The 25651-nt window shown below is 39.7% G+C and overlaps 1 protein-coding gene across 6 annotated transcripts in view; it reads right to left on the reverse strand.

Annotated features, from left to right (window-relative positions):
• Positions 1-25651, reverse strand: part of LOC134354854 (FYN-binding protein 2) — a 90772-nt gene that overhangs the window by 16839 nt on the left and 48282 nt on the right. For 2 of the 6 annotated variants that reach the window (XM_063064243.1, XM_063064244.1), the window contains exons 7-17: positions 25134-25171; positions 22726-22780; positions 16945-17022; positions 16790-16815; positions 15823-15880; positions 13579-13607; positions 12347-12395; positions 11233-11346; positions 8072-8100; positions 7242-7317; positions 6898-7008 (exon numbers count right to left, since the gene is read on the reverse strand). In XM_063064243.1, the coding sequence (XP_062920313.1) occupies positions 6898-7008; positions 7242-7317; positions 8072-8100; positions 11233-11346; positions 12347-12395; positions 13579-13607; positions 15823-15880; positions 16790-16815; positions 16945-17022; positions 22726-22780; positions 25134-25171 (663 nt within the window). The remainder of the gene's footprint in view (positions 1-6897; positions 7009-7241; positions 7318-8071; positions 8101-11232; positions 11347-12346; positions 12396-13578; positions 13608-15822; positions 15881-16789; positions 16816-16944; positions 17023-22725; positions 22781-25133; positions 25172-25651) is intronic. The other 4 variants (XR_010019903.1, XM_063064247.1, XM_063064245.1 and 1 more) reach the window with 4 other exon arrangements.

The following is a 25651-nucleotide window of genomic DNA, read 5'->3' on the forward strand; positions in this document are numbered from 1 at the left end:
CAAGTGTGTTGTCAAGGGCCTGTTCCCTGCTGTACCTTTAAATAAATTAATACCGCAGCAACTAACTAGAAAAACATCAAGAAATCTTGTCATCCCATCATCTTCCAACGATCTTGAAAATGTACCATAATGATAACATGAACTGAAGAAAGACAATGTTTGGTGAATGTAGCGTCCATTTAAAATGCGGAGTTAATCTTTAAATTTACTGACCTGGTATAGCTACCAAAAATCATGCAGAAAAGTTAACTGGACTTCCTTCCTCCAGCATGACTGGTTATATATAGAGGCCCAGCAGTCAAGATCTACCAACTTCACTGTAATAGTATCCTTGGGATACTTGAGCCCTCTCAGGCTTTTAAAAATTGATTTAAAGTCGACATAATTTTGTACTGAAGCACTGTCGTATTAATTAGTGAGTTATTGATGCTTTCATACATTAATTGATGATTCTGAATGCCTCATTGTGCAGACCACAAACGTGTCTATCATGTAACATGTCATTCAGTGACTGCCCTAAATCACAATGTTCTGCCAATTGCTTCAGCGCCACCACAAACTGTGAAATAGGCTTACCTTCCTCCTGATTCCTTTTATGAAATCTAAATCTCTCAGCAATAATCAAAGCTCTAGGTGAATAGTGATTTTTTATGACTTTAAACTACAAACGTTTCTATGTCCTCATAAGACTTATCGCCAGGCTTAGCAGGTTGCACTAGACTACATAATAAATTAAATGTTTTTGCCTCTGTCAGTTAGAAAAGTTGGAACATGAATATCATCTAAAATTCGATTTGCCAGTGCCAAATATTAAAATCTTTCAGTATATGAGCTCCATTGCTCTGCCGTTTCAGGATACGGCCCTATACTTCAAAACATTGTTGCCATTTTCAAACATAATCACGTTCCAGAAAAATTAACTGGCCTTGTAACCATTTCTCTCTCCCTGTCTTCTTTTTTTTCCTGTGTTGTTCTTATTCTTTCCCCTCGGATTCTTTGGCCGCAGGAAGTGTGGTGAGCGTTTTCTTTTCACCTACACAGCAGTGCACTGGCAGAATTGCACACAGCCTTTTCTTGCTGAAGGAAACAAAACAATAAATATCTCATGAGGACTTGTCACCTCATCACCAGTTGTTATATTTGTGGTATTGGGAAGCCGGGTGGCCGTGAATAACGCACACGAGAGACGGAGAGGTGAGGAACAAACATGCAGCTGTTTATTTTGCTTGTAAGTCATCTACGCAGAATGCCGTTCAGTACATCACATACAGGGAAGCTTGACAGCAACCTGTCATGGTCAAAATATACATGAATCCTCTGATTTCTCTCATTAACTAGGCGTTTTTGTCCACAGAATGGCACTCACAGACGTCCTTTTTTGCTTCTGCACCATTCTCTGTAAACTCTAGAGATTATTGTGCTTAAAAATCCCAGGAGATCAGCATTTTCTGAGATACTCAAACCACCCCATCTGGCACCAACAATCATTTGACGGTCAACATCACTTAGATCACATTTCATCCCTGTTCTGATGTTTGGTCTGAAAACAACTGAATATCTTGACCATATCTGCACGCTGTTATGTATGGAGTTGCTGCCATGTGATTGGCTGACGAGAGATTTGCATTATTGAGCAGGCGTACCAAAAAAATGGCCACTGCGGATGTGTTTTTGCACTGTACTGCTGTTGCAAACAACAAACTTCATGCCATTTAAGAGTAATAATAAAACTGATTCTGATCAGACTTGGTAGTTTGGAGCGGTTTAGAAGATGCCACCTCCGGGTTGCAGCCCTATGGATGACCAGTTCCAGGCCGGTGTTGCCGAATGAGGCGACGAAGGAGGTGAAACATCAGGATTTCACTGCGGCAGATGTATGGACTGAGATCTCTGTAGTCAAGTGGTTGCACACTCTCTCTTTCAATGGGGGTAGAGTTTGCTGCTGATTTTGGGTCGGGAACCTCTGGATAAAAAGCAATGCGGCGGACTGTAACAGCAACTGTTAGTCACCCCTGTGGCTGTGAAAACAGGTGAGATATATATATATATATATATATATATATATATATATATATTTCTCCTCTCTCTCTCTCTCTCTCTCTCTCTCTCTCTCTCTCTCTCTCTCTCTCTCTCTCTCTCTCTCTCTCTCTCTCTCTCCTCTCTCTCTCTTTTCTCTCTCTCTCTCTCTCTCTCTCTCTCTCTCTCTCTCTCTCTCTCTCTCTCTCTCTCTCTCTCAGAGATATATATATACACACACACACACAGACTGTGGCACATCAAACTGTCGGGTAAACAATAGTTTTTGCTGACTGCAGATCATGGTCTCTCCGAGTGCTTTGCTGTTTGCTTGGTGTGTGGTGGGCACTGGCACTGGCACATTTTGCTGAAACGGGTGGTGGGGGGTGGTTGATGCTTGCTGCTTGCGTGAGGAAGGTGGGAGGGGGGCTTTGGAATTCTAATGTTCTCTGTTGTTCATTCTTTTAGGGTTCTGTTTTTTGTGCATGTCTGTGAAGACAAGTTTTTCAGGTTGTATACTGTATACATTTTTTAATGATAAATGGAACCATTTGGTGAAAATCAGTACCGAAAGGATATTCTGCTCCAACAAAGGAAGGGGATGAACAAATTGATTAGATGGTCTTTGAGGATCAGAGGAAATGAGTCGCATAGCACAGATCAAAGGAAGAGTTTCAATGGCTGTACAATATCAGCAGAGAACAAATCTCACTTTTTCTATTTCTTACACTGAACCTCAAGACTGTTCTAGTTTTCTCCTACAGCATTCAGTAAAATGACCACCCCTACCTCACTTCCCTCATCATTAATCACAATGAAACATTATCTCACAGCTAATACCCACTCCAAATATTTATCTGTATCATAAAGCATCTTCTCACTTCTTTTCACCTGCTGCTGCTAAATCAACACCTCAATTCACATTTCAACTTGTTTCAAATTGAATGGCCTATCAATTCCCGAGCCCCACTCTCCCCACTCCAGCTTGTGCACCAAATACAAAGGCCTCATTAATCAGCACTTTTTTTCAGAGCAACTTCCCAACAGTCATTAAAAATTCATACTCCAAGGGAAGATGGAAGATAGAAGAAGATAGATGATAGAAAGAGATCTGACACTGCTAATTTAGAGCAGCTTGTTCCGAGAATAAGTACAGTTTATGATTACCTCTGAGTTTTAAATTGTGGATTTGGATAACATCTTTTCAATTCTGGGTTGATACCAGAAAAGAAACAGATAGTCATAAAATCATGTTGTTGATGGGAAGCAAGAGTTGCTGCTTATTTGTTTATGCACATTGGCTAACTTTTGAAGACATCTCTAAATCTTGAAGGATTCACTATTACACTACTGTGCAATATTACTGAATAGTTTAAATCGTTTCACTCAAAATATCAAAGTTCTAAGTAAATTTATTACCAAAGTTCATACATGTCACCATATACAATCCTAAGATTCATATTCCAGTGGGCACACTCATAACAATAACCATAACAGAATCAATGAAAGACTGCACCACTTGGGCATTCAACCAGAGCGCAAGAGACAACAAACTGTGCAAATACAAAAAGCAAGACAGACAATAATCAATATACAGGATATTGGGAACATGAGATAGAGAGTCCTCGAAAGTGAGTCCACAGATTGTGGGAGCAACTCAAGTGATTGGGCAAGTGAAGTTATCCATTGTAGGTTAAAAGCCTGATGGTTAAGAGGTAGTAACTGGTCCTGAATCTGGTGGTGTGAGTCCTGCGGCTCCTGTGCTTTCTTCCTGATGGTAGCAGTGAAAAGAGAGCATGTCCTGGGTGGTGGGGGTTCCGGATTATGGATGTCGCTTTCCTGTGACAGCATTTCATGCAGACGTGCGCGATGGTGGGGAGGGTTTACCTATGATGGACTGTGCCATATCCACTACTTTTTGTAGGATTTTCCATTCAAGGGCATTGGTGTTTCCATACCAGGCTGTGATGTAGCCAGTCAATAAACTCATCTATAGAAGTTTGTCAAAGTTTTAGGTATCTGCCGAATCTCTGCGAACTCCGAAGGAAGTAGAAGCATTACCGTGCTTTCTTCATAATTGCACCTGTGTGTTGGGCTCAGGACAGGTCCTCTGAAATAACAACACCCAGGAATTTAAAGCTGCTGACCCTCTCCACCTCTGATCCTCCGATGAGGACTGGCTCATGGACCTCTGGTTTCCTCCTTCTGAAGTCAATAATCAGCTCCTTGGTCTTGCTAACATTGAGTTAGAGGTTGTTGGTATGGCACAACTCGGTTAGATTTTCAATCTCCCTCCCACGTGCACCTTTGATTTGCACTATGGCAGTGGTGTTGCCAACGAACTAGAATATGGCATTGGAGCTGTGCTTAACCAGACAGTCAGAAGTATAAAGCAAGTAGAGCAGACAGCTAAGCACACAGTCGTCTGTGCTGATGGAGATCGTGGAGGAGATGTTGCCAGTCCGTATTGACTGAGGTCTGCAAGTGAGGAAATCAAGGATCCAATTGCACAAGGAGGTATTGAGGCCAAGATCTTGAAGCTAATTGATTAGTTTTGAGGGGTTGATGGTATTAAATGCCAAGCTGTAGTTGATAAAGAGCATCCTGATGTATGCAGCTTTGCTGTTCAGAGGTTCCAGGGTTGAGCGAAGAGCCAATGAGATGGCAACTGCTGTGGACCTGTTGCTCCAGTAGGCAAATCGGACTGGATCCAAGTCCTTTCTCAGGCAGGAATTGATACGTCAACCTCTCAAAACACATCATCACTGTGGCTGCAAGTGCTACTGGGTGATAGTCAATGATGCAAGTCACCACACTCTTCTTGGGTACAGGTATAATTGAAGTCTGCTTGAAACAAATAGGTACCTCAGACTGCTGAAGTGAGAGGTTACAAATCTCAGTGAACACTCCAGCCAGTTGATCAGCATGGGTCTTTAGTACCTGGCCAAGTTGCCCGTCTGGGCTGGATGCTTTTTGTGGGTTCACTTCCTGAAGGCTGCTCGCACATCGGCCTCAGAGAATGAAATTACAAATCATCGGGGGATGTGGGAGTTTGTGATGGTTCATCCACATTTGATGATCAAAGTGAGTATAGAAGGCATTGAGCTCATCTGGAAGCGAAGCCCTGCTGTTGCCTGTATCACTTGATTTAACTTTACACGAGGTGATAGTACTCAAGCCCAACCACAACTGTTGAGCATCCCTCGTTGATTCAAGTTTTGTCTCGAATTGCCACATTGCCTGAGAGATGGCTTTCTGGAGATCATACTTGGACCTCTTGTAACTTTCTTGGTCACCAGACTTGAATGCCTCTAATCTAAATCTCAGCAGAATGCAGATCTCATGGCTTAGCCAGGACTTCTGAATGGGGAAGACTCTACCTGATTTTGTGGAGGCAAATTTGTCTACAACTTTTTTTTAATAAAGTCTATTACAAACATGGTGATTTCATTCAGACCCACAGATGAGTCCTCAAAGATGGCCTAGGTAACCAACTAGAAGCAATCCCATAGCCACTACTGTGCCTTCTGAGACCAGCTGTTTGTTGTTTTAATCTCTGGAGCTTCATTCTTTAGCCTCTCCCTGTATACAGGTAGGAGAAGGACAACCAAGTGATCCAATTTACGGAAATTCAGTCCGGGTACGGAATGGTAGGCATTCCTTACTTTATAACAGTGGTCTAGTGTGTTGGGACCTCTGGTGCTACAGGTTATATGCTGGTAATTGAGCAGGGTTTTCTTCAAACAAGCCTAGTTGAAGTGCCTGACTATTTCTTGTTTGGAGATAGCATCATGCACTTGATTATAGTTGGCTGCTGGTGGTCTGTAAACGATGGTCAGGATTATGGATGAAAACTCCCTAGGTGAACAGAATAGATGGACCATTAGGTGTTCAAGGTCAGAGGAACATGAGTTCCACAAAACTGCCACACTGAAGCACAACCAAGAATTTATCATGAAACACACACCTCCACCTTTTGCCTTTTCCAAATCAGCAGTTTGGTCCATTCGGTAAATCAAGAAGACTTCCAGTTTGTATCTGGCATGGTAGGAGACAGCCAAGTTTTGCTCAGACAGAGTACAACAGTCCCTCATTTCCCTCCGATACAGCAACTTGCCTTTAGATCCAAAATTTTGTTCTCCAGTGGCTGCACAGTTGCCAACAAAATGCTGGGTGGAAGAGGGCCTCATCCCTCTTCAATTCAGCTTGGCGGAGTCCACGTCTCCTGCCAAGCTTCCAACCATGCCAACAACCTTTCATCTGCTTAAAGGTACCATACCTGCTTGGTCTGCCAAGACCTTCAGACATCTGTGAAATCTGCAGATCATTAAGTTAATTTAAAAGTACATTGCTTAGAGGGAAATTACATGCTGTAGATTGCAGTGACAGCATTTCAAAAGAGGTATATTTAAAAGTATATTTAGATGTATTTTCTGCACCCCACAAAGCGTTGTCGTGGTTCACCAGCAGGATCATGACATCACCAGAACAGTATAATTATATGCTTGTGTCCAAGAAGCTGATTATAATTTGCCAGAGCTCTTGTGTATTCTGGTAAGGACAGCTAGCATTACTAATTCGTGAATTTAAAATACCTGTGGGTTAACACAAAATCTAAAATGCATATGTGATGCTAATAAATAAAGACACATTCCATCCTCACAAATCTCCACCACCAGCTTGGGATGGCAAGGGGGCAGGCATAAACAGCTGGACCATATGTTACCCAAAGCATTTTTAGGAAAATCAAGATTAGTGCCAGCAAAAATAAAATTCAAAGGTACATGTACTACTCAAGCCATTATTGAAAAAAAAATGCTCCATTATACAGTAGCTCCCAGAGCTCATGATTTTCTTCAAGTGGAACATATGGTGCTGTACCTTTTACCTTCTTCCAATTTCATCTCTCCTGTCTTCTTTGCATTTTCTCCACGCTTCCGGAAGACTTTTCCCCAGTTTCTTTTAGTTGTGTCTGATTTAGAACTTTTGCTTCTAAAAGAGCATAGGGAAATACCAAAACACTCTTGTTACTATTTGTTACCATTCATTAGCTAGACCACTTTACTATGGCTACTTGGAGAACTTTCCAAAACAATACCCAATACAAATAAAGGCTATCAAGAAAGATTAAAATTGAGGAAAAAAAGCTTTCTATTGAGAAATGTCACTTTGATGGGTACAAGGTATAGTGATGACAAAGTGATAGTGATGAATTAATCACTTACTCTGAATCACTGAGTTCCTTAACATTGGGAATGTCCTCATACACACTATTTTCATCACTGTCAACAGTAGTTAAAGCTGAGGAATATAAAAAAAAAAGAACAATTAGAAAATAGACTAAATAATACTTTAAACTGACTCACTAATCTACTTTAATATTACCACTTTCTTCTTTAGATTCTTCAGTCCTCTGACTGCACCTCAAACTGGTGAGGAGAAATGGGATTCAATTCATAGGGCACTGGCACAGTAGTCAAGGAAGAGGGAGCTACTTCATTTGGACAGGATTCTCTTGACTCTGGCCAGGACCAGTGTCTATACATATCAAATTATTACACAAGTAGACAAGGCTTTCCACATAATCAAGTGGCTCTGCTGAGGAGAAATTTAGAAGGTTAACAAGAAAAGACAATGCAAAGTGGAGAAATGAGTATTGAAAATGAGAGTGTGTGTCTTAAGGGATTAAGCCTGTGAATATAAAAATCACAGTAGGGAAATGGTTAAAAAGTAAAAAGTGAAATCTCTTTTATCTGAGAGCAACAATCAATCAAATCAAGGTAGGTGGCACTAACAGAAATAAGTGAGAATTCTGTCATAGCCATCACAGAGTGGTTGCAAAGTTATTGGCAGATATGAAAAAAAATAGAAAAGGAAAAGGAAAAATGCTGAAATAATTTGATTTTTGTTGGAAATAAAAACATTGTAAAGTGACATCACAAAATATTTTGGGTCAAGCGAGATGAGGACCTTCAGGTGCATCACATTCTTAATGGCCTTTGTATATCAAATAACTCAATCTAAAACAAACTTCAACATTCTTCAGTGAACTTACATAAAGTGGATCCTGATCCTGAATTAACACTGTGAAAATAATAAAAAGGATACATTACAAACACCAATATATACCTAATGTCCAACAGTGCATCAATATAACAGTCACAAAGTAGAAGCTGCCAGTGGAAGTGGTGGATGCTGCTTGTACTTAATATTTCAAGACTATGTGAGTAAAATTGTGAATATTTTTTGATAAAAGCAATCTTTGTTGTTGACATAATTCATTACAGCTTGTATGTAAAAGTACATGAACGACATAGGTTACTTAATTATGTCTAGTTTTACGCTAAGTGTAACACCCTTACGAGCTCTTTTAGGCTTTTCTGATACCTTAGAACTCACCTTGCTAACGGCTGCTCACAGGCACGTGTTTAAGCAATGCTGGCTAGAAACATAGAAACATAGAAAATAGGTGCAGGAGTAGGCCATTCGGCCCTTCGAGCCTGCATCGCCATTCAGTACGATCATGGCTGATCATCCAACTCAGAACCCTGTACCAGCCTTCCCTCCATACCCCCGATCCCTTTAGCCACAAGGGCCATATCTAACTCCCTCTTAAATATAGCCAATGAACTGGCCTCAACTCTTTCCTGTGGCAGAGAATTCCACAGATTCACTATTCTGTGTGTGAAGAAGTTTTTCCTCATCTCGGTCCTAAAAGGCTTCCCCTTTATCCTCAAACTGTGACCCCTCGTTCTGGACTTCCCCAACATCGGGAACAATCTTCCTGCATCTAGCCTGTCCAATTCCTTTAGAATTTTACATGTTTCAATCAGATCCCCCCTCAATCTCCTAAATTCCAGAGAGTACAAGCTGAGCATAGTATAAGGCTAGAATGCAGAGAGTATAAGCCTAGCCCAGTATAAGGCTAGAATGCAGTTCCGGGGGAGGAGCTTGGCTGCTCAGGGCGCGCGCTACCTTTTATCGCACGCTGCTTTTTTCGCGTGCTGCCTTTTTTCGTAACAGTGAAAACACCTTCTGTTAGCGAAAACAGGTAACTAATGTAAGTCTTTCGTAACAGCAAGGTTTCGTAAAGCGAACGTTCGAAAAGCGGGGGAAACCTGTACCCATTTCTAATGAGGCACAAGTGAAACTGTGTCTCATTACAAGTTCATGCTCAGTCATTATGACACAATTGAGGAGTTCAAAGCATTCTCTAAGCATTCAACCAACACTTATTCCCGAATAACAACATCTGAACAGATCAACAGGTTATTCAAATTACTTCTAGAATTACCTCATTCACACAGGTGAAATGTCCTATTTGCTTATGACAGGATATTGATGATACCGCAAAAATATAGCAAAGCTCTGATAATCTGGTATCCTACTGTTCTGAAATTTGGATTAACTGGCATCTGGTTCAATCATTAGTTCAGAATGTGAACCAGGGGTCCAGTGTGCAGATGGTGTTTTCACCCAGGGTCATAGATCAGACTGAGGGCCATGTGTGTGGCTCACCTATCACTGGGTACTGGAACATCAGGGATCAAGGATGTAGGTAGGTACGAAGTTGAGTTAGGGTGTGAAATGCTTGAATTTTTCCAACTCCCCTTAACTTCATCACATTAACTGAAAAACTTACTAAAATACATTGTAACATACTTAAAAATGTGAAATTAAAGTGTGTTAGGACATTGTCAAAAATATTATCCATCGGTCTGGAAAACTTGCCATTCTGGCACAAAGTCTCATGGATACCAGATTATTACAGTTTCACTGTGATAGTCTGAAAACCACTTTGTGATATCCTTTGGAAGTGAAAAATTGAGTCCTGAACAAATGTAAAAATCCACTATTTATCATCTTCCAAACTAAAACACTGACCAGATGCCCAAACCTCAACATGTAAAGAAAAAACAAAAAAAAGCAGGTGGTTCAATTTGATATCGAGAATTCACCTCCAGAAATATCACAATTCCGTCTGCAACACACAAAAAATGCTGGAGGAACTCAGGAGGCCAGGCAGGAACTACGGAACAGAGTCAACAGTCGACGTTTCCAGCCGGAACCCTTCATCTTGACCTCTGAGTTTTTGGAAAGTAGAGACAGACAGGCACATGTAAATATGCAAAAGCAAAATCTATGACCTTGCCAAGATGCTGATAAATTTTAATCCTGTCACACAAAACTTAGGTTTGGACCTAATAAGGAACAGACAAGTAGGAGTATAATGCCGAGGAAGGCATGTTTAAGATTTTGCTCTTGCTTTTGCATGAATCAGAAGTTGAAAGTTTTCTTTAAGCTTTACAAATAAACCTTGTGCCTCTCTAGTTTGACTTCTCTTAGCCACCTGAAGTAACCCCTTAATCACCCCAAACCGCTTGCTTACCTTACCATCTGACATAACACTCTCAAGGAGCCAGCAATGGCCCTCTGTCAACCAAATCGCACCCCCCACACCCCCCCAGCCCCACAGCACAATGAAACCAGGTCCAGCGAGTTAATTCTCTCAGAGTCTCATATGGCACAATAGTTTTTATCAAAGATAAACTCTGATGGAGAAGTTATTCATCTTTCGCTGAAGCCAAATTAAAGAAATTCTTAAGCTAATGTCAGATTTGTGAACCTCATAGGCTGAATTAATATAAATTATCCTGTATTCTCACTTTTTATATAGACCAAAAGAGATTGATTGAAGAACAGAGAGAGAAGAAAGATGACCACTTCCAGGTTGTCCTCCTCCTGATTTGGAACTACATTTGATCATTTTGCAGCTGTCTATCAGAACGATGGGAGATGTTTCTTCAGAACAACTGCAGAAGTTCAGGGAAGAGGCTCATTACAAACTTCTCGTGGAAGGGCGATAAATGCTGACCTTGTCAGCAATGTTCCCATCTTGGAAAACAAATAAATTCAAAGCTGGCACATGCAAACACTATGTTCATCTGCAAGTAGCCGTCAATGACATCACTTGTTGCCAATTTTTCATCATCACTGGGTCAAAATTCTGAAACTTCCTAATCAGCAGCAATACTGTACCTCACCACTCCAACTGCAGTCTTTCAACATTCTCTCAAAGATAACAGGGAATGGAGAACAACTGGCAGCATTCCCCACCTCTTGAGAATCATTTAAAAGCAAAAAGGACACTCAAAGGGAGAAGACATGAGAAAGTAACAATAAATTGAGTGAAATGCAACAAAGCTTGAGAAATACCTGAGATGATCCAGTGACTTATTTATTTTCTTTATTTTCTTCTCGTTTCCTCCATCACCAATCTCTTTCTTGGACAACGTTTCCAATTCTTTTATTTGGTCTCTTTTTATAGTGCTAGGGAGATGGAGATAACACTGAACTGAACACTGAGGCAAACGTTACAGGAGCATCAAAACTAAAACCACAAGGCTACTAGACAGCTTCCTCCCACAGGCAGACAGACTGCTAAATAGCTGCTCCACCTGACTCTGCTTTGGACACTTTTAACTTGCACTGAACACTTATAACTTAATTTTAACTGACATGTGGCTGTTGTGTTTTACTATTTATTGTTATGTTTATTATTTAATGTTGCATTTGTTATGTTATGATTGCACTGCCCCTGAGAAACACTGTCTCATTCTGCCCTGCAGAGCTGATGTACGGTTAGAATGACAATAAAGTTTTTTGAATCTTGAATCTTTGAATTGAACTCTGCTGTAGATGAACTCTGCTGTACAATGAACTCTGCTGTAGATGGTGTCTGGTTGTAGTAGTGGGCACATCAGCAATGCTCAATCTTATTCTCACCAAAATCAACTTTTCAGCATTGACCTTTGGATAGGAATTTAAAATTTTGCCTTCTATACGAGAATGGCCAACCAAGATAGGTTTTGTTACTCTTATATAAAGAAAAGTCAAGCCTCTTTTCTGCTGATGAAGGTTTCCCCATAGGGTAATGATGTTATAGTAATTCTGTTAATGGACTAGTAATCCAAAGGCAAGGGTTTGTATACCATCATAGCAGCTACAGAATTTACATTTATGGAATAAAGTCATAGTAGTAATAGTGACAATAAAACTTTGAAAAAGTTGGGAGAACACATCTGGTCCATATAGCCTCAGAAATGGCCATAATTCACTCATTTACAACAAACTGCTACAAATGGTTCAGGAAGGAGTTTCACCGCCATTTTTTAAGAACAATAAATATTGGCCATGCGTGCAAAGCCAATATACCATTTTAATGATGAGAAAAAGCAGCAGGGATATTTTCCAAGAGTATCACCTAGAATCTCTTTATAGTGTGAAGAACGCAAATCGATGAAGAAATAACTGCATAATAAGCACTTACTCCGAGCGAACCGGTTCCACATCATCATACATTTCTTCATGGAGTGCTTCTAAAACAAACAAGTCCAACAGGAAAACTCAGATTGAGAAACAGAATGTTGGCATTACAGTGCCTATAAAAAGTATTAATCCACCTCACCCCCCCCCCCCCCACCCCCGGAAGGTTTTTGTGTTTTATAACTTTGAATCACAGTGGATTTAATTTGGCTATTTTTGACACCAATCAACAGAAAAGCACTTTCAAGTCAAAGTAAAAGCAGATCTCTACGAAGTGATCTAAACTAATTAACAATATAAAACACAAAATAATTGATTGCATAAGTATTGCCCTTCTTCAAGTCAGTATTTATTAGATGCACCTTTGGCAGCAATTGCAGCCTTCATTCTGTGTGGATAGGTCTCTATCAGCTTTGCACACTGAAATTTTTCCTCATTCTTCTTTACAAAACTGCTCAAGCTCTGTCAGATTGCATGGGGATCATGAGTGAACAGCCCTCTTCAAGTTCAGCCACAAATTCTCAATTGGATTGAGGTGTGGACTCTGACCTGGCCACTCCAGGACATTAACTTTGCTGTTTTTAAGCCATTCCTGTGTAGCTTTGGCTTTACGCTTGGGGTCATTGTTTTGCTGGAAAACAAATCTTTTCCCAATTCACAGTTCTCTTGCAGACTACACCAGGATTTCCCTGTACTTTGCTGCATTCATTTTACCCTCTACCTTCACAAGCCTTCCAGGGCCTGCTGCAGTGAGATATCCTGACACCCACAGCATGATGCAGCCACCACCATGCTTCACAGTAGGGATGGCATGTTTTTGATGATGTGCAATGTTCGGCTTATGCCAAACATAGTGTTTAGTTTAATGGACAAGAAGCTGTAATATTGAATTAGTTTCCCAACCTTTCATCTCCCTTCTCAGATTTGCTGTAACACCCGTATTCATGGTAGCCATTTTCTGTCTATCACCTCATAATTTCTGGTATTATTTTGGCCAAAGGTACATCTTTGCAATTATTTCTCCACATCAAAAGGAGCTCCATTAATGTGCTCCATCTTCTGTATCCATTGTTTAATTTCTGACAACAGCCACTTCAGTCTTCACTCTTCTAGCACTCTGCTGCTTATCAAAAATGACTGGGAGGGGAAAGCTATATTTTATGGCCACTCCTTTGTTCTGTGGTGCTACAACTTAAATCCTTGGAGATGTCATTCTGCAGAGTGTTTTTGACTCACCGTTATCAGCAGAATGGATCTGAGATCTTCTGAAGGTTTGATTGTGTTAGCCATGATCAGAAATAAAAGGAAATAAACAGGAAGTTTTATTTAATTTACAGATTTGTAGACTGTGCTGTAATTAAAAAAAATACAATGAACTGCTAATTTTTGTGATTTCCAAAATGAGTAGTAACTGGAAAGAACAGATGCAGCTTTATAAGAACTGACTCAACTTTATTCTAAATCAGATAAATTTATGACAATGTTATTGTTCCTCAGATCTCAAAGCATTACATGATAATATATTTAAATCAGGAAGTGTGTATTCTGCAGAAAAACAATCATCTCCTTTTCATTTTATTCATTTCCAATGCACTAAGGATTTATAAATGTGTTAAGAAACCCACTGTTTGTTTGGGAACCACATTCATGATGCACGATAATTTGAGATGGTTTATCATCAATTCTCTCAACTATCCTGCAAGTATTTCTTGCTGAGGTACAATTCTACAGATGCTTTGTCTGAATGTCCTTTTACCAAAAGAGAGCAAATTAATTATATTCAACTAAAAAATGATCAACTCTTGGTGCAAGTCCTATCTTTGCTTGACAATACAGCCATTTGTTACAAGACATGATGTGCCCAGTGTTTTGCCATTTGCAGAGCCCCTGTCCAAGACAGATGCCTGGGTGAGACTGAGTGCCAGTGGTGAGTCTGCATCATCACTGATAGTTTGATGTTTTCCAAACCTGGCCAGGTTGCACCTCCTGGGAATTTAAGAGGAAAGAAGCACAAGTATAACTGTATGTGATAAGAGAATGAGATGTGGAATCCAAGAATTTCATGAGGAGACAGTTTGGGGATAGTGCAATTTGGAAATTAGTACAAATAAGGAGACTATCATTTTCAAACATTTCAGCCCAATTGAGACACAGCCTCAGAATTAGTGGCTCCTGCAGTAACTTGTCTTTTTAGTATCAGTGAGCTGATGTGCACACTGCCTGAGTATTTGGCCTGGGATTTTGTCTGACCCAGCCACCTTATGGGGGTGATTCTCTGTAGGGTCCTTCTCACGTCTTTTGCTGTTACAGACAATGGTTGTTCATCTGGTTGGGGAGGGGGTAGCTTTCATTGCTGGGATTATTTTGCATCCCTCGAAATGTGTATAAACGTAAACACCAGGAATCCCGCAGATGCTGGAAATTCAAGTAACACACATAAAAGTTGCTGGTGAACGCAGCAGGTCAGGCAGCATCTCTAGGAAGAGGTACAGTCGACGTTTCGGGCCGAGACCCTTCATCAGAACTAACTGAAGGAAGAGCTAGTAATCTCTTACTAGCTTTTCCTTCAGTTAGTCCTGACGAAGGGTCTCGGACCGAAACGTCGACTATACCTCTTCCTACAGTTGCTGCCTGGCCTGCTGTGTTCACCAGCAACTTTGAAGTGTCTATAAAAGCTGTTTAGAGCATCAAGGAGGGAGGCATCACTGGTTTAAATGATGCTGTTTCTCCTTGCATAATCAGTAATGCCCTTGATGCCCAGCCACATACACCATGGATCATTATTGGACAGTTGTTCCTGAATTTTTAGTGCATAGGCAGTCTTTGCTCTCTTGATGCCTATGATGAGGTTTCTCTTGGTTGCTCTGAAAGCTGTTCTGTCTCCAGACTTGGGAGCAGTGTCCTGGGCATTTAGTAGGGAGTGGAGCCAGGTCTTCTGGCTAGGCTGGGAGTTGACCGTTCTTTAGGTACCAGCATCGTCTATGCACTTACAGATGTAGTCAGTGACAGATGGGACATATTCCTTGAGGTCTGTGTCTTCCCCATTTGTGGTGCACTGCATGTTCTGACCTTGACCATTTGTACAAGTTAACTAAATGTTTTAAAGATATCATAAGGTTTGAGCTCTTCCTCACTCTCCCTGCAGATACAATATACTTCTCATCCTTTATTGACTGTTAATACGTCTAACCAGTGAACAGACAAATTAGCTCCAGCTGAATGAAGAGAACTTTCACAAGCATTAAACTGATGTGATATATAGGTTCAGTTAAACTACACTTTAACTTTAACAATGATATCCCACTAGTTTTCAAGTGCTCTCCAATTTATCCTTGATTATTTTTAATGTTTCAGAGCACAAATAATGTAAAATTGTTGATAACTGTTTGCATACAATTTGCATAAGTACATTTACAAATTCTGAATAAGGATTTCAATTTGATTTGCCTTTAAAGTAATAAGATTCATATTGGCAGGTACCTGTCAATAGATGTCATTGCCTCGCTTATGACATCATCATAAGCATTTGATGCCAATCCTGTTACAAATATGACATAGAAAGCAATGTAAATAAACCTAGTTCTCCAGCATCATCTCTGTTTTGGGATTTATATTTTAAATTTACTACATACCAGTAATAGTCATATTAAAGAATGAATTACTTTCCATATTCAATGCAAGTCAATGACTTTCAATAAACACAGAATACAAACCAGATTCATACTTGCAGTCAATGAAACTGATTCTGCATGCAAATTACATTTTTACTTTTTGCTGATAAAACTTCCTTAGAGAACAACAAGACTTGATTTATTGTGGAATTCTCTGCAACTTCTCTACCCTTGCATTTTTTCATTAGTGTCAGCCCCCAATGTTTGCATCAGTTTCAAGGCCTCCCTGATGCAATATATTTGCTCCCATTGTCTGCAGTAAGAGATAACCAGAAAGTTCCTGATTTGACAGGTTAACCACCAGCAAAATAAGCATGATTCACCCCAATGATAACGCAAGCCTTTGCCATTTATAGATGAATCTGTGTGTCTTAAGTTTCACGCTCACTTTTGACTGGAGTTACCAATTCACTCGACAGTATCGACTGTGTCTCAGCTTGTATGTCCTTATCAAAAAAATAATGTTAATGTTTGTTTCCTAGTACTTCTTATACTAGTGAACAAATTTGATCAGCCTGCTGAAAAGACATCTTCTGGATATGGTTCTAGCTGATATCCAATCCAGTACTCCAGTATATAGCTGATATCCAATCAACAATTATTTCTAACAAAAAATAAATAAAAGGCAGTAGATTTTTTTCAAAAAAGAAAACCAGCTCCTACATTGAATAATCAATACCATGAACTGAATGATTTTGATTTTCATTACAAGCTATTACATCACAAAACCAAAATAAAACTTTAACAGAGAAAGTATTAGAAAATTTAAATCTTACCACATTCAGATTGCTGCGAAGGACTGCTATCGAATAAAAAATGACAAACAAATGAAAAGGTAATACATTTCACCGATAGAATCAATTCTAAGTTGTCAGTGCATCATTTTTACAAAATCTAGACAAATAGTATTATTTTTCTATAAATGTTTTACCTTTCATGGCCCTTTTTTGTCTTTTCTTTTCCTATGTGTAATATTTTAGCCAGTAGATCTATCGTATTTGCACTGTATCTAAAAAATATAAATTAATAGAATACTAAAGATACTGAAATGTTTTCAAATCAACATTGCTTATCCTGAACGCTCCCCTACATGGACCACATCTGTTTTACATACAAGAAAAAACCTGCAGATGCTGGAAATTCAAAGCAACACACGCAAAATGCTGGAGGAACTCAGCAGGCCAGACAGCAATGGAAAAGAGCAAACAGTCCATGTTTCAGGCCGAGACCCTTCATCCAAACTGGAAAGAAAGAGGAGAAGTCAGAGTAAGAAGATGGGGCGAGAGGAGGAAAAAGTACAAGATGGTAGGTGATGGGTGAAACTGGGAGAAGAGAAGGCAGTGAGGTAAAGATCTGGGAAGTTGATTGGCGAAAAAGAAAAAGGGTTGGAGAAGGTGGAATCTGATAGGACAGGGTAGAAAATCATGTAAGAAGGGGAAGGGGGAGGAGATAAGGTGAGAGAGGGAAACAGGAATGGAGAACGGTGAAGGAGAGGGAGTGGGGGCAATAACGGAAGTTTGAGAAATCGATGTTCATAGAACCATAGAAACTACAGCACAGAAACAGGCCTTTTGGCCCTTCTTGGCTTGGCCGAACCATTTTTTTCTGCCTAGTCCCACTGACCTGCACACGGACCATATCCCTCCATACACCTCCCATCCATGTATCTGTCCAATTTATTCTTAAATGTTAAAAAAGAACCCGCATTTACCACCTCGTCTGGCAGCTCATTCCATACTCCCACCACTCTCTGTGTGAAGAAACCCCCCCTAATGTTCCCTTTAAACTTTCCCCCCCTCACCCTTAACCCATGTCCTCTGTTTTTTTTCTCCCCTTGCCTCAGTGGAAAAAGCCTGCTTGCATTCACTCTATCTATACCCATCATAATTTTATATACCTCTATCAAATCTCCCCTCATTCTTCTATGCTCCAGGGAATAAAGTCCTAACCTGTTCAACCTTTCTCTGTAACTGAGTTTCTCAAGTCCTGGCAACATCCTTGTAAACCTTCTCTGCACTCTTTCAACCTTATTTATATCCTTCCTGTAATTTGGTGACCAAAACTGAACACAATACTCCAGATTCGGCCTCACCAATGCCTTATACAACCTCATCATAACATTCCAGCTCTTACACTCAATACTTTGATTAATAAAGGCCAATGTACCAAAAGCTCTCTTTACGACCCTATCTACCTGTGACGCCATGTCATTGGGTTAGAGGCTAGCCAGATGGAATACAAGATGTTGCTTCTCCAACCTGAGGGTGGCCTCATTGTGATAGCAGAGGAGGCCATGGACTGACATGTCAGAATGGGAATGTGAAGTGGAATTAAAATGGGAAGCCCCTGGGAGATGCTGCTTTTCCCCCACATCTGTTTGTTTCCCAAAAACATGATGAATTCATGTTTTTATTTTAAATTGATGGGGGGAATTGCTGGTAATAATTCTGACTTTGCCACAACCATGTTCCTTACACATTGCATTTTTACTGGTGCTATCATATCTTTGCCATTTAATTACTACTGCCCTAATCTACTCTTCAAATTCCTTAATTTCCCCTCTTTCACCCACCTTTTCCCTGGCCTACTTTACAAACTAACTCTCTAATCTCATTATTTTTTCAGTACTGGCCCTAAATTGCCTGGAATCTCAGGAGTGCACGTTATCTCCATGTTTGCCACCTCCCTTTCCCAGTATTTTAAATTAATACAAATGTAAAGAGACTTTCACATTGAAGTATAAATTTTGCATAGATTTTCTTTAGTAATGTATTTTAATTTATACGGTGATTTTTTTTCCACATAGTAACTCAAACCAAAGGAGAACTATTTCAATAGAACAAGGATTAAAAGACTTGCTGTTTAAGGTAAAGCTACAAATACTGGAAATCTGAAATAAAAGCAAAATATTGCAAGGCAGACGTTGCAGTTCAGACACGATCTTTGGACAGTGCTCATATGATATTTGTTCATCAACTCTCCTCCCTGCCTATGTATCAATGGAACATTCAAGAATGTGAACTCAAGGAAAATATTTCTTTTCAAAAAGAGTAAAGAAGCCAAAATGGAATGTGTGCTTCACCTAATTATCTGACTTGGTAAACAATCTCTGAAAAATGTTCTTCGCCCCTACTGAGAAGATACTTTGCTGAACAAAGTTAATTTCCCTAATAAAACACAAATTAATTGAAGCTTTAATTTTCCTCTCAGGGATTGAGATGCCTTGGCACAGTAGATTACTTACTCGTCTAAGGAGTTTTCAGTCTCATTCTATTTCACTCCACTGAATTTAATCAAAAAAAAAATCAAATGTGGTCTACAATGGGGATCTAATCTGCTCAATCGGAAAATACCAGAAGGAAGAAAACCAAAAACCATGTACATTTAAACAATAGAGTCATGGAGCGTTACAGTACAGAAACAGCCCCTTCAGCCCATCTAGTCTGTGCCGAACTATTCTGCCCTGTCACACCTGCACCAGAGCACTCCATACCACACCCATCCATGCATTCATAAAATTTCTCTTAAATGCTGCAATCAAACTCACATCCACCACTTCCGCTGGCAGCTCATTCCACACTCACACCACCTTCTGAGTGAAGTAGTTCCCTTTCATGTCCCCCATAAATATTTCCCCTTTCACCCTTAACCCATAACTTCCAGTCTAGTCTCACCCAACCTCCGTGGTAAAAGCCTGTTTGCATTACCCTACACATAGCCCTCATAATTTTGTATGCCTCTGTCAAAAGAACCCTCATTCCCCTATGCTCCAGGGAATAAAGTTCTAACCTATTCGACCTTTCCTTATATCTCAGATCAAGTCCCAACAACATTCTTGCAAATTTTCTCCGTACTCTTTCAGTCTTATTGATATTTTTCTTGTAGGTAAGTGACCAGAACTGCACACAATACTCCAAATTAGGCCTCACCAACATTTTGTACAACTTCAATATAACATTACAACTCCTGTTCTCAATACTTTGATTTATGAAGGTCAATGTGCCAAAAGTTCTCTTTATGACTCTATTTACCATAATGCCACTTCCAAGGAATTATGGATCTGTATTCCCAGATCCCTTTGTTCTACCACACTCCTCAGTATCTTACCATTCACTGTGGCAAGTCCTACCCTGATTGTCCTCACAACATGCAACATCTCTGTGTAAAATTCCATCTGACATTTTTCACCCCATTTTTTCAGCTAATCCAGTTCCCATTATAACATTTGATAGCCTTCCTCATTGTCTATGCCCCCAATTTTGTTGTTATCTGCAAATTTACTGTTCCGGTTTACCACATTATCATTCAAATCATTAATCTAGCTCAGTGGTCCCCAACCACCGGGCCACGAGGAAATGATATGATTTGGCGATATGAGTCAGCTGCACCTTTTCTCATACCCTGTCACGCCCACTGTTGAACTGGAATGCATGCGCGGTCATTACCCACGCGTCATCCATGTCAGCGCAGGAAAAAGATCAACTTCTCGAGCTTGCAAGTGACGGTGGGCTGAAAAGTATGTTTGACATAACATCTCTGCCGGCATTCTGGATCAAAGTCAAGGCTGAATATCCTGAGATAGCCATGAAAGTACTGAAAGCGTTGCTTCCATTTCCAACATCATATCTCTGCGAAGAAGGGTTTTCTGCAATGAATACAACAAAAACTAAATTGCGGAATAGACTGGACATAAGGAACCCATTCGAGTATCGCTGTCTCCCATCACCCCTCGATGGGACCGTCTTGTTACAGGGAAACAAGCCCAGGGCTCCCACTGATTCAGCGATATTGGTGTGTTGCAATGATTTTATATGTTCATACGGGGAAAATTTGTGCTGTGTGTTTAATATCCAAATGTTACTTAAAATGTTATGATGCTTTTGACTTATAAGTGACTTATAATTGACTTATCACTATATTCATGCGAGGAAAATATGCGCTGTGTTTAATATTAAATTTGTTAGATAAACCCTTTTAGAAATGAAATTGAGTGTATTAGTTATAGTTGACATCACCTATATTCCAGTCGTGATTAACACCCCACCACCCCGAGCAGAATCGCCAGAAACGACTTGTAGAAAAAAAACGGCACGTACACGCATGCGCACACAGGTGCCCGTGCAAGGCTTCGTGGTCATGGTAGTCTTCCCGGGGTAAACACAATGTATTTGATGGTTACTCTTGTCCGTTGGCAACCCTACCCCCCCCCCCGGGTCGGCCAGTCCGCAAGAATATTATCAATATTAAATCAGTCCTCAGTGCAAAAAAGGTTGGGGTCCCCTGATCTAGATGCCAAACAATGGACACAGCACTGTTACCGGCGGCACACCACTAGTCACAGGCCTCCAGTCAGAGAGGCAACCATCTACTACCACTTCCTGGCTTCTCCCGTAAAGCCAATGCGGAGTCAAATTTACTAGTTCATCTTGAGTGCCAAGTGACTGAACCTTCTGGACCAGCCTCCCACACAGTATTTTGTCAAAGGTCTTGCAAAGTCCATGTAGAGTGTTAGAATGATTTCTGGGTTTAGGTCATTTACATTTAGCAGATGGCTTTGGCTACCAGTCCTCTGCCTTTGAATATGTATTCTGGATTTAACTCCGAACAATGGATTCCTAAAAGCTGTGAATCCCACTCCAGACGATACTGGCATCTGTGGTATGGATGCGAATCAGGAGGTGTGAAGTTTGTATGTCGTTTCAAAAGAAAAGAATTGTCGTAAATATGGAATTGTCCTTTGTGTTTAGCTCTTAAAATAGCGAGCCCTACATGGGCCAGCAGACCTTTCCATCAAAAGCGTCTCCATATGTTGTCTACTGCACCTTGTTTTGTCAAATAATAATGCTGCTTTGTATTTACCAGCGATTTCATTCACACAACAACATAGAGAACACCACTGCCTTTCCTTTATCAACTTTCCTGGTAACCTCCTCAAAAATGCTCTATAAGATTGGTTCGACACAACCCATCATGACAAACTGATGTTGGCTACCTCTACTCAGGTCTTGTCTATCCAAATACTTATGTATCTTGTCCCTAGAATACTTTCCAATAGGTTACCCATTACTGACTTCAGGCTTATTCTTTAGAGCCTTTCTTGACTAAAGGAAAAACATTAGCTATCCTCCAATCCTCTGTTTCCTCACTCGTGGCCAAGGATGTTTCGAATGCCTCTCGAGGGCCCCTAGAATTTCTGCACTAGCCTCAACAAAGTCCAAAGAGATACCACGTCAGGCTTCAAGACAACAAGCACCTCCTCTTCTGTAATCCTGATACAGTCCATCACTGCACGACTGTTTTACCTCAGTTCTATAGACTCTGTGCCCATCTCCAAAGTAAATACAATGCAAAAAAATCCATTTGATATCTCCCCATCTCTTTTAGCTCCATGCATAGATGACCACACAGATCTGCAAGAGGACCAACTTTGTCCCTTTCTATCCTTTTGCTCTGAATATGTCTGTACAATGACAGACATGAAAACATAATACTTTACACTAAATTGAACATGAAATATTTACTATACATTATTCTCTGTTAAAGAAAGTATTTCCTGAGGGAGGTAGGACATGGAAAACTTGCCGTAGAATAAAATGCAATTACTTGTGTTATTACTTGAAATTTTACACGAGAAACATGTTCTTAAGACAATTTTATCAATGCATCTGTTTATACTTATTGTTCTCCAGTCTCCTGAACCATCACCACTGACCTGCTTTTCTCACGTTCATTTTTAGTATCCGTTGTTTCATGGCATGGTTCACGTTCTAAATTTATTTATGAAAAGAAAATTTGCAGTTTAAAACAAATCATTGCATTCGCTTTTCAATACAAATTCTGAAGATTTCATGATATAAAACATTACATTAAAATGCAAGTTGAATGTTAGAACATACAGCACAGAATCGACCAGCACAGTATGGGCCCTTCAGCCCATGAAGCTGTGCTAATCAATATAAACCTACTTCACACTTAATTTAATCCTTCCCTACTATGTGACCTATAATCTTTCATTTGTTTCTTATATCCACGTGCCTATCTAAGAGTCACTTTAATGACACTGTTGTATCAGCCTTCCAGTTCTCCTGGCAATGCATTCCAGGTACCTACCGCATTCTATGTAAAAAAAAAACTACTTGACATCTTCTTTAATATCCTCCTTAAAATCACCTTAAATGGATATCCCCTGGTGTTGTCATTGTCGCCCTGGGAAAACGCAGTGGTTGAACACTCTTAACTATGCCCCTCATGATCTTATACACCTCTACCAAATAGTCTTTCATCCTTCACTCCAAAGAAAAATGCCATAGCTTACTCAATCTTCCCTCATAAGACATCCTCTCAACTCCGGACAGCAACCTGGTAAAACTTTACTCCCTCCCTCTAAAACTTCCACATCCTTCCTATAATGATGCAAACAGAACTGAACACAATACCTCAAGTGTGGTCTAACCAGAGTTACATAGAACAGTAACATTACTGTAACATTGTGTTGGACACATGGCCAAGTGGTTAAGGCGTTCGTCTAGTTATCTCAAGGTCGCTAGTACGAGGCTCAGCTGTGGCAGCTTGTTTGTGCACTTGAGCAAGGCACTTAACTACACATTGCTCTGGTCTGTGCGAGGAGTGGCACCTTGTAAGACATGAAAATGCCCGATGCAGGCTTCTCATGGTCTGAGTCGACGTTCCCTCCCCCCCTCAATGTAACATTACCCCACAGCTCCTGAATTTAGTTCCCCAACTAATGAAGGCCAATACATCATATGCCTTCATAACCATCCTACCAACTTGCACAGTAACTTTGAGGGACCCCAAGATTCCTCTGTTCCTCCACATTGCTACAAATCCCGCCATCAGCCTTGTGTTCCACCTTCAAGTTCAAACTTCCAAAGTCCATCACTTCACACTTTTTCAGATTGAATTCCATCTGTCACTTCTCTGACCAGCCCTGCAACCCATGACAGCCTTCTACACTGTCTACAACCCATCAATATTATTAATCATTATATCATGACTAAGTCAAAACTTACACCTCAATCCTCTGTTAATAAAGTCACCTGTATCATATTATTAACTTCTGAGCAATGTTTCCAATGGAAGGAGTTCCCTTGATGACTATAAATATGATTGCTCCATATTTTTGATATTTGTAGGCAAATATCCGCAAATATTTGAAGGGGCAGCCTAACCAGAAATCAAATGATGAATGGGGACATTATAACTAAAACACTTCATAGCTAGATAATCAAACCAATGATTTTCCCCAATCAGTGCTATGTTGTTCCACACTTGTAATATAGGAGCAACAATGATCCAAGTAGAATTTCAAAGCGTTTGTACGAGCCAGAAGGTTAATTGTTCATGATATTGAAAAAATGCTTTGGAAACCAACAGCAGACACAAACATGTTAATTCCCCAGTACTAATGCAGGAGAAAGCTGTCAAAACAATTGTGATAAGACCTATCTCCATGTGTTTCAATGGAAAAATTACAGAGAACAAACTTTATTTTAAAATCTATTTTCAGGTTAAATATCCAGTTTGCGTTTAAATCTGTATTATATAGTTTGTACTTTTTTCATTTTCTCCAAACTTTAAATGAATGTCTTAAATGGCTTTTGTGCGATCAATCAAAAAGAAAAATGCATAGATGGCAAAACCATAGAGATAGCTATAATTAAGCACATTGCTGGTGTTGTTTTCTGGACATTTAAGAATCATATAGATAATTCTTGGAGATGGGGGTTATTTCTGTACCATTAGAGACTTTAGGAAGTCCAATATACAGGCCAGGTAGAAAATATTCCCACTCAAGACTAGGCAAAGATCATAAATATAAGAAATCTACCATCAGCTTACAAAAGGAGCAAGTTATTTACAGGAAAAGGAATTTTCTGCTACATGGATGTGTTATGAAACGTGGGAGCATCACATAATGAGGTAATCAGGGATTCACGAGTTAAAACAGTTGAAGATACTATTTAAATTCTATGTTATTAAATCATTGTGCCTTATGAACCAAACTTAGACTAGATATAAAATACAAAATAAAACAACATCGAGCATAAAGCATCATTAACAAGAGAAGTCAATGTAACACAATGATAAGCAAATACTTACCAATGCTATTGAACATTTTAATAGAATGTTCAGTAGTCCTGCAAAAAAAATTATCCCAGTTAATAAAGCATACGATTTGTAAACCACATCTCAAAATCCCTTCATAGAGTTTACTTTAAATGCAGAGAAAAAAGTTAAATATGTTGATCTTATGGCAATTTAAATGACTAAATGCAATTAAATGTTTACAGTTTATAACTTAATAACTTAAATCTCAGAAAATAAAATATTGATTTACTATTTTAGAGAAAAGGCACCATATTTAAAGTAACGTTTGATAGTATCAGGGAACTGCCTACAGTACTAAATAAATAATGGAACTGATAATTACACAATGTGATGTATAAACTTAACGTAAGTATCAATGGTCCAAAGAACCTGCACCAATAAATCCAAGCTAAGGAGGAAAGAAATATTCTTCATCCGAGAACTTAAGAACCAACACAAGGGAGAAGCCATCACTGCAAAGTAATTGCACTGTTGTAATTGTACAGTGGATCATATGAAATGAAAGTAGA

The sequence above is a fragment of the Mobula hypostoma genome, chromosome 12, assembly GCF_963921235.1.
Source record: "Mobula hypostoma chromosome 12, sMobHyp1.1, whole genome shotgun sequence".
Taxonomy (NCBI): domain Eukaryota; kingdom Metazoa; phylum Chordata; class Chondrichthyes; order Myliobatiformes; family Myliobatidae; genus Mobula; species Mobula hypostoma.